The sequence below is a fragment of the Dama dama genome, chromosome X (genome assembly GCF_033118175.1).
Source record: "Dama dama isolate Ldn47 chromosome X, ASM3311817v1, whole genome shotgun sequence".
NCBI lineage: Eukaryota > Metazoa > Chordata > Mammalia > Artiodactyla > Cervidae > Dama > Dama dama.
Window position 1 is genome coordinate 6,223,139 of NC_083714.1, and position 14,408 is coordinate 6,237,546.

General features: G+C 43.3%; 1 protein-coding gene across 7 annotated transcripts in view; it reads left to right on the forward strand.

Annotated features, from left to right (window-relative positions):
- The window catches only part of GAB3 (GRB2 associated binding protein 3), a 74,318-nt gene that overhangs the window by 26,683 nt on the left and 33,227 nt on the right, over positions 1-14,408 (forward strand). For 6 of the 7 annotated variants that reach the window (XR_009691890.1, XM_061136053.1, XM_061136054.1 and 3 more), the window contains 3 exons: positions 2,432-2,735; positions 5,584-5,797; positions 6,387-6,865. Coding sequence is in view for 6 of the 7 variants with exons in the window: in XM_061136053.1 (XP_060992036.1) it covers positions 2,432-2,735; positions 5,584-5,797; positions 6,387-6,865 (997 nt within the window). In the remaining variant the exon portion in view is untranslated. The remainder of the gene's footprint in view (positions 1-2,431; positions 2,736-5,583; positions 5,798-6,386; positions 6,866-14,408) is intronic. The other variant, XM_061136058.1, reaches the window with a different exon arrangement.

Sequence of the window (14,408 nt, forward strand, 5' to 3'; positions counted from 1 at the left end):
TATTACAATTTATTAAAGCTCGAATTGCTCCATCTTTGTCCAGTGGGAGTGTCTTCAGCTTGACCCCTGAGTCCTTTCAATAAGTTCCTTGCAGAATGGTGTCCCTGTGAAGAGCTTCACTTCAGTGCTGGCTGACTGCTTTTTAAGGGTCTTTGTCAGGCCTCTTTCACTTCTAGAAGGCTGGTCCCACCTACTTAGTAAAATGCTCCAAGAAAGTGTCATTTCAGCTTTTGTATTATCACAAGTCTTGGGCAGAGATTTAACAACTCGAGGGAGGTTGTGCTGGTAAGTTTTGCACACAGACTGTGCTGGATACGGCTGCATCCTTGGCTCTTCTTCACTTTCAGCTTGGCCACCACGTCTTCCTGAAGGAGGTCTCTTGGGTATGCCCATAGCATCTTAGCTCTCCCTTATCATAGAGTTGATCTTGCTGACAGCAATTGTCTGTTTATCCATGTGCCCATTTCCTCTGTTGCCCACAAGACTGAGTGACAGGGCCTGTTCAATGGCTGGTTCACCTCCGTTACCCCCGTGTCTGCCCACTGGCCAGCCTGTTAGGATGTCAACAGATAATTGCTGAACGAATGTCTGTGTCCTTCTAGCAGAGCACTCCTTCATGGGGTTGAAATCTTCCTGTTTTATCTCTTGTCCCCTTCTCAGCACCCCAGCTACTTGGTGAACCCTAATCGTGTTCCCCAGCCCCAGTCCACCAACACTGTTATTCAAGGCTAAGAAATGGGTTTCTACAAAACAAAGAGCAGTTAACTTGAAACTTGTTTCAGCCTCCACTTTGACTTCCTCTTTTAGGATCATTTTTGGGAAGTACGACAAAGTTCCTCTTCACATTTCCCTACCAAAGTGGCCTTTGGAAAGTTTGGGGTACCCCTGGTGCCCCAGGGCGTTCTCTCATCCTGACAGTGACGCTGGAGCTTCCTCTCATGGTCAGGGGCTCCACGCTATCCAGTCCCAGGTTTTTGTGACAGAAAGGTCTCGAATCATTAATGCTTTTGTCTTCCATCACTCCCATAAGTCTACACAAATGCTGTTATTTCTGTCATCTTAAAAACAAGCACTTAATTACACTGCTTCCTCCCTCTTCCAAGGGGCCAGATGTCTCCTGAGTGCTTTACACCATCCCTAAAGGCAGACCCTAGCCAGGCCTTACCTGCCAGGTTCTGCTTCCTCTTCCCTGTCCGAACCTCACATGGGGTGACCAGTTGCCCCACCCCCTTCTGATTCTGCCTCTTGCCCAGCATCAAAGGGGCTTTCCATTCTGAGCCCTGATTGCAGGTCATATTCGCCATTCAGTGCCTCATCAAATTCTCTGTTGCCTGAGATCTCTCAGCCCCTGGGCAGGGAGGGAGCTGAGAACACCCCACAAGGGGCTTCTCTCCCCCCGCCCCGCCCCCCTAGTCAAAGCCAAAGCTGGTGGCCTTTTCAATGTGTCAGGCCCAAATGACACTGTAGCAGCCTTCGGAGCAGCCTGCCCTATTTCAGCTCTGGTTTCTTTTCTTTTTTTGAGCCTGGACTCAACTTTGCCTAATCATCTGACCTCAAGATTTGGCTGTTTCCCAGATTCCTATAGCACTAAGGGAAGTTCCTTCCTATTATGGTGTTTCTCAAGAGGGCACAGAGGATTGCTTTAGGCCAGACAGTGTGCACCCCCCCATGCCCCCAGCCTTCTTGACTGGCAGCACAGGGCTATCTTCAGATGTCCCCAAGGGCATCTCAGTTCCTTGATGGAGGAATACTGACCTAGGAGGTGGTTGCAGAAGTGTCTTCTGCTTTATGATAAAACATCTGTAAAGAATTGCTGGCACTACCCATCTCTCTACTTCACAGTACAGATTTTCTTTTACTTCACATTTTCTGATCCTTCCACCCTCCCTCGAATTCACATCCATTGCTACAATTTAGACAATCATTAACTTAAGCTAATGATAGCCTGCTCTCCTCGCCAATGTGTATGATTTTCCCCTTTTTGTTGAGCAATCCTCTACAAGTTCTATGACTAGGTTAGGTCGCACTGGATTGAGGTACATAGGGATAAGAAAGCGTCCTTCCTGCCCTTCATTATTAAAGTTTTCTTTTTTATTTGACTGTGCTGGGTGTTAGTTGTGGGGTGAGAACACTTAGTTGTGGCTTGTGGGATCTAGTTCCCGGAGTAGGGATCGAACTTGGGTCCCCTACATTGGGAACTCGGAATCTTATCAACTGGACCACCAGGGAAGTCCCTAATTTTTTTTAAGCACGCGTGCCTGTAAATTTGTGTTGCATGCGTTTGTGATGAGTGCATATTTCTCCTCGACCTGGGGGTGTGACTCCCATGGCTACCCCCTCGCTGCAATGGCCGACGGGAAAAGTGGAAGAGGCCCAGCGGGCTCTGGGGCTTCCTGTCACGGAGGCCGACGTCTGCTTGCCTCTCCCACAGGCCTGGCGCCGGCGCTGGTTCGTGCTGCGGCGGGGCCGACTGAGTGGTGACCGTGATGTGTTGGAGTACTACCGCAGCCAGCGTGCCAGCAAGCCCATCCGCGCCATCGACCTCAGCGAGTGTGCCGTCTGGAAGCATGCGGGCCCAGGCTTTGTTCGCAAGGAATTCCAGAACCACTTCGTGTTCATTGTCAAGACCACGTCTCGCACATTCTATCTGGTGGCCAAGACGGAGGAAGAGATGCAGGTGTGGGTGCACAGCATCAGTCAGGTCTGCAACTTCGGCCACCTGGAGGACAGTGCAGGTAAGAGCCGACTCGGTTGGGGGAGGGGGAGGCGGGGAGCTGAGGCAAAGTGTGGCCCCAAGTGCGCCGGGTGTTGGGGGAACGGGGTGGCCAAGCCCAGGCACTGCCCTCAGAGCATGAGGAGCCACTTTGGTGCCTTCAAAGCTGCCCAGCGGCTTTGCCATCATCAGGACACGCAGGCAGCGAAAGCACAACATGGGTGGGGACATTCTGTACAGCTCTGATTTTCCCCACGCTGCTGTTTCTGGTTTTTCTGGAAATATCAAATATTGCTGTCTTTAAAAAAAATTCTAGGAACTCCAGGTTTTCTGTTGCCTATTGTGTTGCAGTGCTAAATTTTAGAAAGACAGAAGTAGGCTGCCTGTCATACACAGGGAAGGTTTCTGCTTATGTCCAAGTAGCTCAAGGTCTCTGCAACAGAAATGAGTTCTAAGTTTGCTCTGAACCATTTTGGGGCACTGGGAGCAAATGACCCATGTGGCACTTGGTCTATCACTCTTGCTCTTTTACACACACACACACACACACACACACACATGCACACTACCATTTCTATGTAATATACTGGCTATAGCGCACTTAAGGTTACAATTAACTCCCCTTCGTGGATGTTGTTGTTGAGCCCCTGGCACCATGCCTTGATCCTCAAACTACGGACTTCTGAAAGGTTGTTGCTGAACCACGCAAAGACACCAGGATTCTTGGCCTCTGGAGGAGAAGAATTCAATCTGGGGCCAGAGACGAGGCTTGATCGCTCAGAGCTTTGTGTAATAAAGTTTTATTAAATTATAAAGGAGATAGAGAAAGCTTCTGACATAGGCATTAGAAGGGGGCAGAAAGAGTACCCCCTTGCTAGTGTTAGCCATGGAGTTACACACTCTCTAATTAGTTATTACAGTGAATCAAAAGAATGTCTGGAGGTTGTAAAGACCTCACTAGACCTACTCCCATGATTTACACCTTAGGATAACAGGATTAGCCAGAAGGTTTTTTCCAGAGACTGTCCTCAAGCAGGATACATTATTGTTATATAATCCTAAGGAATGTAAAGGGACAAAAAAAGTTTGTTCTTTCTTCCTCCTTGAGAATTCCAGACCCCTCTCTCCTTGGGGACCCCTGGACTTCTTATCAGTCTGCCTAGGAATTGACTCTCTCACTTCAAATTTTGGTTTCTTTTAGCCTCTTAGCTTAGCAGGCTGAACCTTACCCTTAAATCCCATGGCCTACAGTTGCTTCACCCTTTCTCTCCTTAACTGGGTGCTTTATCGTTTTCCATGGAAATAACCACATTCTAACACTAGGTGGCGCGGAAGAGTCAGAGTTGCATCCCTCTCTAGACGTTAGGCTGTGTGTGCTTCCTACCAATGAAGTCCTTTTCTTTTCACGACGCAGGCAAACTTACTAAGTGAAGCTACTCAGTTACACCGTTGAACTTTGAGAGCACTCAAGTAAGAGGAAATGAAATGATGGCAGTCTGTTGTCCTTGCTGCAACAGAGTTTCTTTGCACAGTCGCACTGAATTTGTCAAGACACTGCAATCCAGCAGAGCCTTGCTGCTCTCTCTTCACGCCTAGTCCCTACCTTCGGTGCAATTAGATGCATATTTATGTTTCATGTCATATGTGACGTCTGTTTCCTCATTTGGCAGTGATGCTAAAACATAGATACAATATGCTAAGGGGAGCAGAAATGAGTAAGGCACCAGGCAGAAAACAGAAAGCTCTGGCCTGAAGTTGGAGGGTGGCAAATCCCCCATGACGTCTTTTGTTCCCTGTAGCAGCCCCCCACTTCGTTTGGAGGAGGATGTAGGGGTTGATTCCTCTTCATCTGAGAACCAAGCCTGAAGGGGCTGTCCTGTGGCTTCTCACATAGAGTGTTTGGTTCTGTCTCTGGTAACCATAGGTAGGTAGCACATCGTGTGTACCCTGGCCAGTAACTCCATTACATGCTTTTGTGTATTAGCTCATCTCATTCCTAGACCAACTGTGTGGCAGAGGTACTCTGAGCGTAACCACTTTATAGAGAAGAAAACTTGGATCAAGCAGGTAACTTGCCCAAGGTCACGACAGCTAGATACTAGAGTCTGCACTTGAATCCAGGCAGTTCTGGGCTACTCTGACTCAGGAATCCTAAATTCCTGCCAACGTGGTTCAAAAGGGAAGTAAAAGCAGGCTTTTCATCCGGAGTTTCTGAATGTGGACTTTACCAGCCATCACAACACTTTATTTCTTTCATTCCTTTTCATTAGACATCGCTAGTGGTCAATCATTCACACTGCTCTTTACGTGTTACTTGTCTCTCTCCTCTGGAGGGTTGTAAATGCCAATGGGGGCAGAGTCTTTGTCTTGACTGGCAAAGTTAGAACAGTCCCGTGCACATAGTAGGTGCAAGAGAAGGTATCTATATAGACATAAGTAGACATATATGTCTGTATCTGCATGCCTGCACATGTGCCCAAATGCATATGTAAGTATATGTGTATATATATATATATATATATATATATATTTGTTATGCATATATATGTGTATATTTGTTGAGTGAATAAACAGTGATGCATGCAGAGTTGTGGCTGAGGGCCATGAAGAAGCTGTGTGTAGACTATCTAACTGCAGATTTTTAGGCCAAGAATGATTGCTTTATTTTGCCCTTAATTGATTCAACACTTCACTCTTGGAACATTGGCCTTCTTCCCCAGACGTTGTTTATAGCTTGGGGAAATGGTCTTCTCCATCAGTACAAACACCAGCTGTGATTTGCATCTTCTATTTGGCCTCTTAGATGCTGTCTGAGAAACTGTGTTCTAGCCATTCTTAAACATTCAGCTGGGAAACGATTTGTCCTGCAGATTCCATGGAGAGTGGCTGTCGCGCCCCGTCCTCCACGCAGCCCTCCTCCTCCAGCTCCCTTCTCACCAACCCTGCTGCCTGCTCCCTGCCAAGAGATGACCTGAGCACTAGTACTGTAGCCACTGAGGAAACCAGAAGTGAGTCAGAGTTGCTCTTCCTTCCTGATTATCTGATTCTATCCAACTGCGAGACGGGAAGACTGCACCATGCCAGGTACGCCTCTGCGCCCGGCCTCCTAGTGCGTGCCCCTCCATTGGCAGAACCCACACTGCTTCCTCTTGCAGCCTCTGTGACTGCCATGCCCTCACTGCAAATCAGGCTATTTAGCTGTAGCATCTTCTAGTGGGTGTATCTCTGCTCCCCTTGCTTCCTGCTGCCACCAGGGCAGGGCCAGATCCCTATCAACCACTATCAAGGCTGAAGCATGTGGTACACTAAACAGAATGACTCAGGCATTTTGGTGTTGTGGCTTTCATTTCTAACCTTGCATTTTCATTTGTATCTTCCACTTAGATGATGAAAAAAAATCAACAAACCTTTTTATCCCCACCCCCCCACGCATTAAGGGGTTTCTGTCACTGAGGGGTGTGGAGGGAATGTCACTATAAAAGTTAAAAAAAAAATGGCGACATCAGAGGAGGGGGCGTGATGGCAGCATGGCCTTTTTTTCCCCCACAGCATGGCTTTGCGGTGGGTGGGTGGCTTTCTCCTTCAAACTTCTTGCCAAAGGTGTAGCAGTACCAATAGCCACTGTGGGGACTTGTGACCTTTCAGTCAAATGTCTGTGCTTTTCTTCCCTCAGTCTCCCCACCAGATGTGATAGCTGGTCAAACTCAGAGCGCTCACTGGAGCAGGCTTCCTTTGATGATGTCTTTGTGGACTGCCCACAGCCGCCACCCTCTGGGAGCCTGGCCGGCTCTTCGCACCCCGGGAACGGGTTTCAGGAGGCCCCTTCCATGAGGCCCCAGGCTGCCCTGATCTGGATGAAAGACGTCAATGGCCCATCCAGGGACCACTTTTCTTTACCACTGGGGGAAACTTCCTTAAATTCTGCCATCCAGGTAGATCAAAATCAAGCCTCCTTGCCCTATGGGGTAAAAGAACTAGACGTGATGTCTAACACACCCCCTCCTCGCCCCCCTAAGCCGAGCCATCTCTCTGAATGGCGGCACAAGGAGCAGTTCCTGTGCAGAGGGCCCAGTAACCTCAAGAAGCCAGAAGGCACTATGGTGCCTAGAAGAATCTCCCTTTCCGGTTTGGACAACATGAGAACCTGGAAAGGTAAGTGCTGGATGATGCTAAACTTCAGGTACTGACAGCAGCCGGCTCCTCTTTCCTCTGTGTCAGGGCATTGTTCAGCATCCTTTCCTCAGGCCATTCCAGTGTCCTAGCAGGGTCAGGCTGTGGGTGGAAGTGCACACCTGGAAACCCCCTGCCCTGATCCCAGCGTCCCCCTGCTCATCTCGGTCTGCAGACTGGGAGATATCTTTGGTCCCTGTAGATGCTGAAAGAACTCAGACTCCTGGTGCCCTAGCCATGCCCCTGCCCACGTGATGTCCTCCCCTCCTGAGACCAGGCTCCTTGTGTTCATTTTGAACCACGCAGGGACCCACTTGGTACAGAAGGTGGTGTCTGGCTTCTGCCAAGGGGGGAGAGCAGAGCTCTTGTCTTCTATTTGTCAACAATTCCATCAGCCTCATCCTTTATGCCACCTGACATGTTCTTTCCAATTTCTCCCTGGCTAAGCTGAAGTGCTCTTGGCCAGGCTATCACCATTGAGGTGATGCTAACCTAGCCATCTCAGCTTGGTCCATTGGCATGCCCTCCTGGAGCCCCCTTTGGCCTTTTTCTGGAAATCTGTTGATTCCCATGGGGTTCTGTGCACACTCTCTCTCTCCTTCTCTCCTGCTGCATCTCCATCCAAATGTTGTGTTCTTTTGCATGAAAGTAAACAGAGGCTAAAACTCTTTGCCATGAAGTGATGGGACCAGATGCCATGATCTTAGTTTTCTGAATGTTGAGCTTAAGCCAACTTATTTTATTGGAAGGAAGAGTGGAAACGAAAGCACTTAAGCGGATCTTTTGCTGCAACTTATAGGAAAGGTAAAAATCATTACCTTATAGAAAAGGTACAGATAAAGGTAAACACATTCACGTCTCGCCTTGGTGGCCAGGGAAGTCACCCTCCCTGAGGCTGGCTCTCATTGTCACTGTGCTCCAAGGTGTGCTCGTCAAAGAGAGGCTGAAATGCCAGACTGAGAGACCCTATCTTGGGCAGTTTGGTGTCATGGTCACCCAGTTTGTTGATGGATTTCCCCTCTTATTCAGGTGATGAGTCTTGGTGAAATGACACAAGCAGGAGTTGTGTTGTCAGTGGTCAGTTGGCACGGTTGCAGTAGGGACTGATGCACCCTTTTTTTTGAAGGGTGCAGCACACATTCTGTTGCATTCTGCCTCTTGCTGTCTGAGTCATCATGGTTTAATTTCTTGATGTCATGAGGATTTTGGTATTCAGCCACCTTGTTGGTTCTTCCCAAATAGTGTCGAACAGGAAGCCACCACGGCTCTCGGTGAAGAGTGTCCGGCTAACTGGGAGGTTTGTTTTGAAAATCAGTTGAAATGAATATCTGCCACATCATTGGTTCCAGCATATAATAGGTGTTTAGTATCTTTCTGTGTCACATCTTTCTTGTTAAATATTTTCATGACTATATAAGGAAAGCTTTATGACTAACGGTTTATCTCAACCGAAATGTCTTCCTCAAGTAATGTGGAATCTTGTATTCAGTACATAGATCTGATCTTTCCTTTGAGAAAATGTAATATGTAAATGTGTGAAATCTTCATGCAATTTTGAAGACACCTCCTCTCCCCCAGATGTGGAGAACACATACATACCTGTCAACACACCCCTGTAATGATTTATACCTCCTATACTAGGCTGACTGGTTCTCAGAGCCTATACATAGCACTTTATCTTCATGTTTATTTGATCCCTACTTCATTATCTAGTATTTTACCATAGTTTATGTTCATATTTTTCTTACTTGAGTGATGCACTATATTTTATATTTCTATATTTTATACACTAGGAACTGTAAGTGTTTATGGCTTTAAAGTTTATATTAGAAATTATCTTTAAAAAATTTAAATAAACTACCTTTAACTCTCTTAATTTCCCCACCCCAAATCCCATAAAAACATTTAAAATACAACTGTATTAATGGAAATTTCACACATTTACAAAAGTAGGAGATGGTATGATGAACTCCCATGTATCTATCCCCCAGTTCAGTTCAGTTGCTCAGTCGTGTCGGACTCTTTGTGACCCCATTGACTGCAGCATGCCAGGCTTCCCTGTTCTTCACTATCTCCCAGAGTTTGCTCAAACTCATGTCCATCGAGTTGGTGATGCCATCCAACTATGTCATCCTCTGTCGTCCCCTTCTCCTGCCTTCAATCTTTCCCAGTATCAGGGTCTTTTCTGATGAGTCAGTTCTTCGTATCAGGTGGCCAAAGTATTGGAGTTTCAGCTTCAGCATCAGTCCTTCCAAGGAATATTCAGGGTTGATTTCCTTTAGGATTGATTGGTTTGATCTCCTTGCAGTCCAAGGGACTCTCAGGAGTCTTCAACACCACAGTTCAAAAGCATCAATTCTTCAGCAGTCAGCTTTCTTTATGGTCCAACTCTCACATCCACACATGACTACTAGAAAAAACATAGTTTTGACTATACAGAATGTTGTTGGCAAAGTAATGTCTCTGCTTTTTAATATGCTACCTAGGTTTGTCATAGCTTTTCTTCCAAGGAGCAAGTGTCTTTTAATTTCATGGCTGCAGTGATTTTGGAGCCCAAGAAAATAAAGTCTCTCACTATTTCCATTGTTTCCCCATCTATTTGCCATGAAGTGATGGGACTGGATGCCATGATCTTAGTTTTTTGAATATTGAGTTTTAAGCCAGCTCTTTCACTCTCTTCTTTTCACTTTTATCAAGAGGCTCTTTTAATTCATCTTCACTCTCTCCCATAAGGGTGGTGTCATCTGCATATCTGAGATTATTGATATTTCTCCCTGCAATCTTGATTCCAGCTTGTGCTTCATCCAGCCTGGCATTTCTCATGATGTACTCTGCATATAAGTTAAATATGCAGGGTGACAATATACAGCCTTGACATACTACTCCTTTCTCAATTTGGAACCGATCCATTGTTCCATGTCCTGTTCTAACTGTTGCTTCTTTTTTTTAAAAATTTTATATTTATTTATTTGGTTGTGCCAGGTCTTAGTTGTGGCATGCAAACTCTTACTTGCGGCAAGTGAAATCTAGTTCCCTGACCAGGAATTGAACCCATGTCCCCCTGCCTTTGGAGCATGGAGTCTTAGCTACTGGACCACCAGGGAAGTCCCTAACTGTTGCTTCTTGTCCTGCATACAGATTTCTCAGGAGGCAGGTCAGGTGGTCTGGTATTCTCATCTCTTGAAGAATTTTCCACAGTTTGTTGTGATCCACACAGTCAAAGGCTTTAGCATAGTCAATGAAGCAGAAGTAGATGTTTTTCTGGAATTCTCTTGCTTTTTCTATGATCCAATGGCTGTTGGCAATTTGGTTGCCAAATTGGTTCCTCTGCCTTTTCTAAATCCAGCTTGTACATCTGGAAGTTCTCAGTTCACATACTGTTGAAGGATGGCTTGGAGGATTTTTAACATTACTTTACTAGTGTGTGAAATGAGTGCAATTGTGCATTAGTTTGAACATTCTTTTGCATTGCCTTTCTTTGTGATTGGAATGAAAATTGAGCTTTTCTTGGCCTGTGGCCACTGCTGAGTTTTCTAAATTTGCTGGCATATTGAGTGCAGCACTTTCACAGCATCATCTTTTAGGATTTGAAATAGCTCAGCTGGAATTCCATCACCTCCACTATGTTTGTTCATAGTGATGCTTCCTAAGGCCCACTTGACTTCGCACTCCAGGATGTCTGGTTCTAGGTGAGTGATCACACCATCATGGTTATCTGGGTCATTAAGATCTTTTTGGTGTAGTTCTTCTGTGTATTCTTGCCACCTCTTCTTTATATCTTCTGCTTCTTTTAGGTCCATACCGTTTCTGTCCTTTATTGTGCTCATCTTTGCATGAAATGTTCTCTTCGTATCTCTAGTTTTCTTGAAGAGATTTCTAGTCTTTCTCATTCTGTTGTTTTCCTCTATTTCTTTGCCTTGATCACTTAAGAAGGCTTTCTTATCTCATCCGCCAGGCTTAACAATTACTAAGTTTTATTTCCTAACTTACTTTGCTGCTTAATTATAAAATATGACATGTCTATAGTGTTTTTATTCCTTGAAGTTTTCAATTTCAAGTGATTAATCAGCAACCTCTTAAAACACATTCCTCAGTTTAAATTTCTATGTTAACTTTTTTATTGCCAGAGTGCATGAATTCTTACTGGAAAAAGTTAAATGATACAGAAGTACATACTATATCTTCTTTTTAAAGCATAAATGAAATCTGAATATATTTACTCTAATGCAACTAGTTATCCTGAGATCATGCCACCACTATGCTTGTCTGCCTCTAATCTGTTTTCCACACTGCAGTCAAGTGATCTCTTAAAAAATGTAAATCAGATAGTCGGTTCCTTGCTAAAAAACCAATCTAATGTCTTCTCTGTGCACTAGGAATAAAACCTAAATTTCTTACCATAGTGTGCAAGGCCCATTGTGATCTGCCTTGCCTATATCCTTTATCTTTCTTTTATTTTTCTTCCACTTTTATTGTGATGTAATTGACATACAGAACTGTGTAAGTTTAAGGAACACAGCATTGTTTTGACTTATATACATCATGAAAGTTGACCACAGTTTTGTGAGCATCTATCATCTCATATAGATATAACATTACAAAAATAGAAGCAAATCTTCCTTCTGATGAGAACTCTTAGGATTTACTCTTGTAACAACTGTCATATATAACATGCAGCACTGTTATTTCTATTTATCTTGTCGTGCCTTACCTCCCAAATATGTATTTATCTTACAACTGGAAGTTTGTACTTTTTGACCGACCACCTTCATCCAGTTCTTTTTCTCCCCATTCCACACTTTCAACTACTACCTTTTTTTTGGCCTCATCCCACAGGCCTGTTCCCAGGATCTTAGTTCCCTGATCAGGGATTGAACCTGCATCCTGAGCAGCAAAATCACAGAGTCCTAACCACTGAACCACCAGGGAATTCTCCTTATTATTTTATTTCTGTCTATAGTTTTTTATGGCTTTTAGTGAAGTCTTGCATATCTCATTAATATATTCCCATGCATTTGTTATTTTTTATGATATTGTCAATGGTATTTTACTTAAAAAAATTTTTGTTGTTGCATAAAAATAACTTTGCTTTTCATTTTGATTTTTATATCTACCTTTTCTTTTTCTTTTTTTCTTTTTTACTATTTATTTATTTGGAAGTGCTAGGTCTTAGTTGTGGCATGTGGTATCTGGTTCCCCACTGGGATCAAAACCCAGGCACCCTGCATTGGGAGTCTTAGCCACTGGGCCACCAGGAAAGTCTCCTATCTTTTCTAAATGTATATTTATTTGCATTTTCTTTGTATGCAATCATATAACATGCAAATACTAAAAACTGTTTTTTCCAGCATCGATATCTTTCATTTTCTTTTTCTCATGTCACTGCTTGGGCTAGGAAGGCCAGGATATCTTTGAATAGTACTGTTAGTAACTGGGATCCTTGTCTTATTTCTGGTCTCACCTGGAAAACTTCTGCATTTCACTATTGTAATGTGGTTTGCAGGAAACTTTTGTAGATACCGTTCATTAGAATAAGTACATTCTCTGACATTCCTACTTTGCTAAATGTTTTTTTTTTAAATCATCAAGGGGTATTGAAATTGTTGAAACATTTTATGACCATGTGATTTTTCTCCTTTATCCTGTTAACATGAAGGACTTCACTGGACAATTTTTTTTTGAATTATAGTTGATTATTTATAATATTATATTAGTTTCCCTTTCAAGTGTATAACACAGAGATTCAGTATTTTTACAGATTGTTGTTGTTTAGTTGCTCAGTTGTGTCTGACCTTTTATCATAGTATCTTTTGTATTTTACACCATAGTTCCTGTACACATTTTTTCTCCTTGAGTGATGCACTGTCTTTTATGTTTTGTGTTAGGAACTGGGTAAAAAGAGTTGGACACAACTTAGTGACTGAAAAACAATATTTTATTGTATATATGTGTCACATCTTCTTTATCCATTCATCTGTTGATGAACACTTAAGTTGCTTCCCTGTCTTGGTTATTGTGAATAGTGCTACTATGAACATTGGAGTGCATGTGTCTTTTTGAATTAGAGTTTTCATTTTTTTTTTCCTGATAAATGCTCAGGAATGGGATTTCTGGACAACATGGTAGCTCTATTTTAAGTTTTTTGAGGAACCTTCATATATTTTTCATGGTGACTACACCAGCTTATGTTCCTACCAGCAGCGGTACAAGGGTTCCCTTTTCTCCACATCCTCACCAACACTTGTTATTTGTTGTCTTTTTGATGATAGCCATTCTCACATGTGTGAGGTGATAGCTCCTTGTAGTTTTGATTTGGATTTCTCTAATAATTACTGAAGTTGAACATCTTTTCATGTTCCTGTTGGCTGTCTTATTATTTTTTTTTGTAAAAATGTCCATTCATTTTCCTGCCCATTTAAAAAAATCGATTTATTTTTTAATTGAAGGATAATTGCTTTACAGAATTTTGATGTTTTCTGTCAAACCTCAACATGAATAAGCCATAGGCACACATATATCCCCTCCTATTTGAACCTCCCTCCCATCTCCCTCCCCATCCCACCCCTCTAGATTGATACAGAGCCCTTGTTTGAGTTTCCTGAGCCATAAGGCAAACTCCCATTGGCTATCTATTTTGCATATGGTAATGTAAGTTTCCATGTTACTCTTTCCATACGTCTCATCCTCTTCTCCCCTCTCCCCATGTCCATAAATCTATTCTCTATGTCTGTTTCTCCATTGCTGCCCTGTAAATATATTCTTCAGTACCATTTTTCTAGATTCTGTATATATGTGTTAGAATACGATATTTCTCTTTCTGACTTACTTCACTCTGTATAATAGGCTCTAGGTTCATACACCTCATAAGAACTGACTCAAATGTGTTCTTTTTTATGGCTGTGTAATAGTGCATTCTTTATCCATTCATCTGTTGATGGGTATCTCGGTCCCTTCCATGTTCTAGCTATTGTAAATAGTGCTGCAGTGAACAATGGGATACATGTGTCTTTTTCAGTTTTGGTTTCCTCAGGGTATATGCCTAAGAGTGAGATTGCTGGATCATATGATGGTTTTATTCCTAGTTTTTTAAGGAATCTCCATACTGTCTTCCATAGTAGCTGTATAAATTTACATTCCCACCAACAGTGCGAGAGTGTTCCCTTTTCTCCACACCCTCTCCAACATTTATTGTTTGCAGACTTTTTGATGATGGTCATGCTGACTGGTGTGAGGTGATATCTCATTGTAGTTTTGATTTGCATTTCTCTATTAATGAACAGTGTTGAGCATCTTTTCATGTTTGTTAGCCATCTGTATGTCTTGTTTGGAGAAATGTCTGTTTAGGTCTTTTTCCCATTTTTTGACTGGGTTGTTTGTTTTTCTGGTATTGAATTGTATGAGCCACTTGTATATTTTGGAAATTAATCCTTTGTCAGTTCATTTGCTATTATTTTCTCCTATTCTGAGAGCTGTCTTTTCACCTTGCTTAGTGTTTCCTCTGCTGTGCAAAACCTTTTAAGATTAA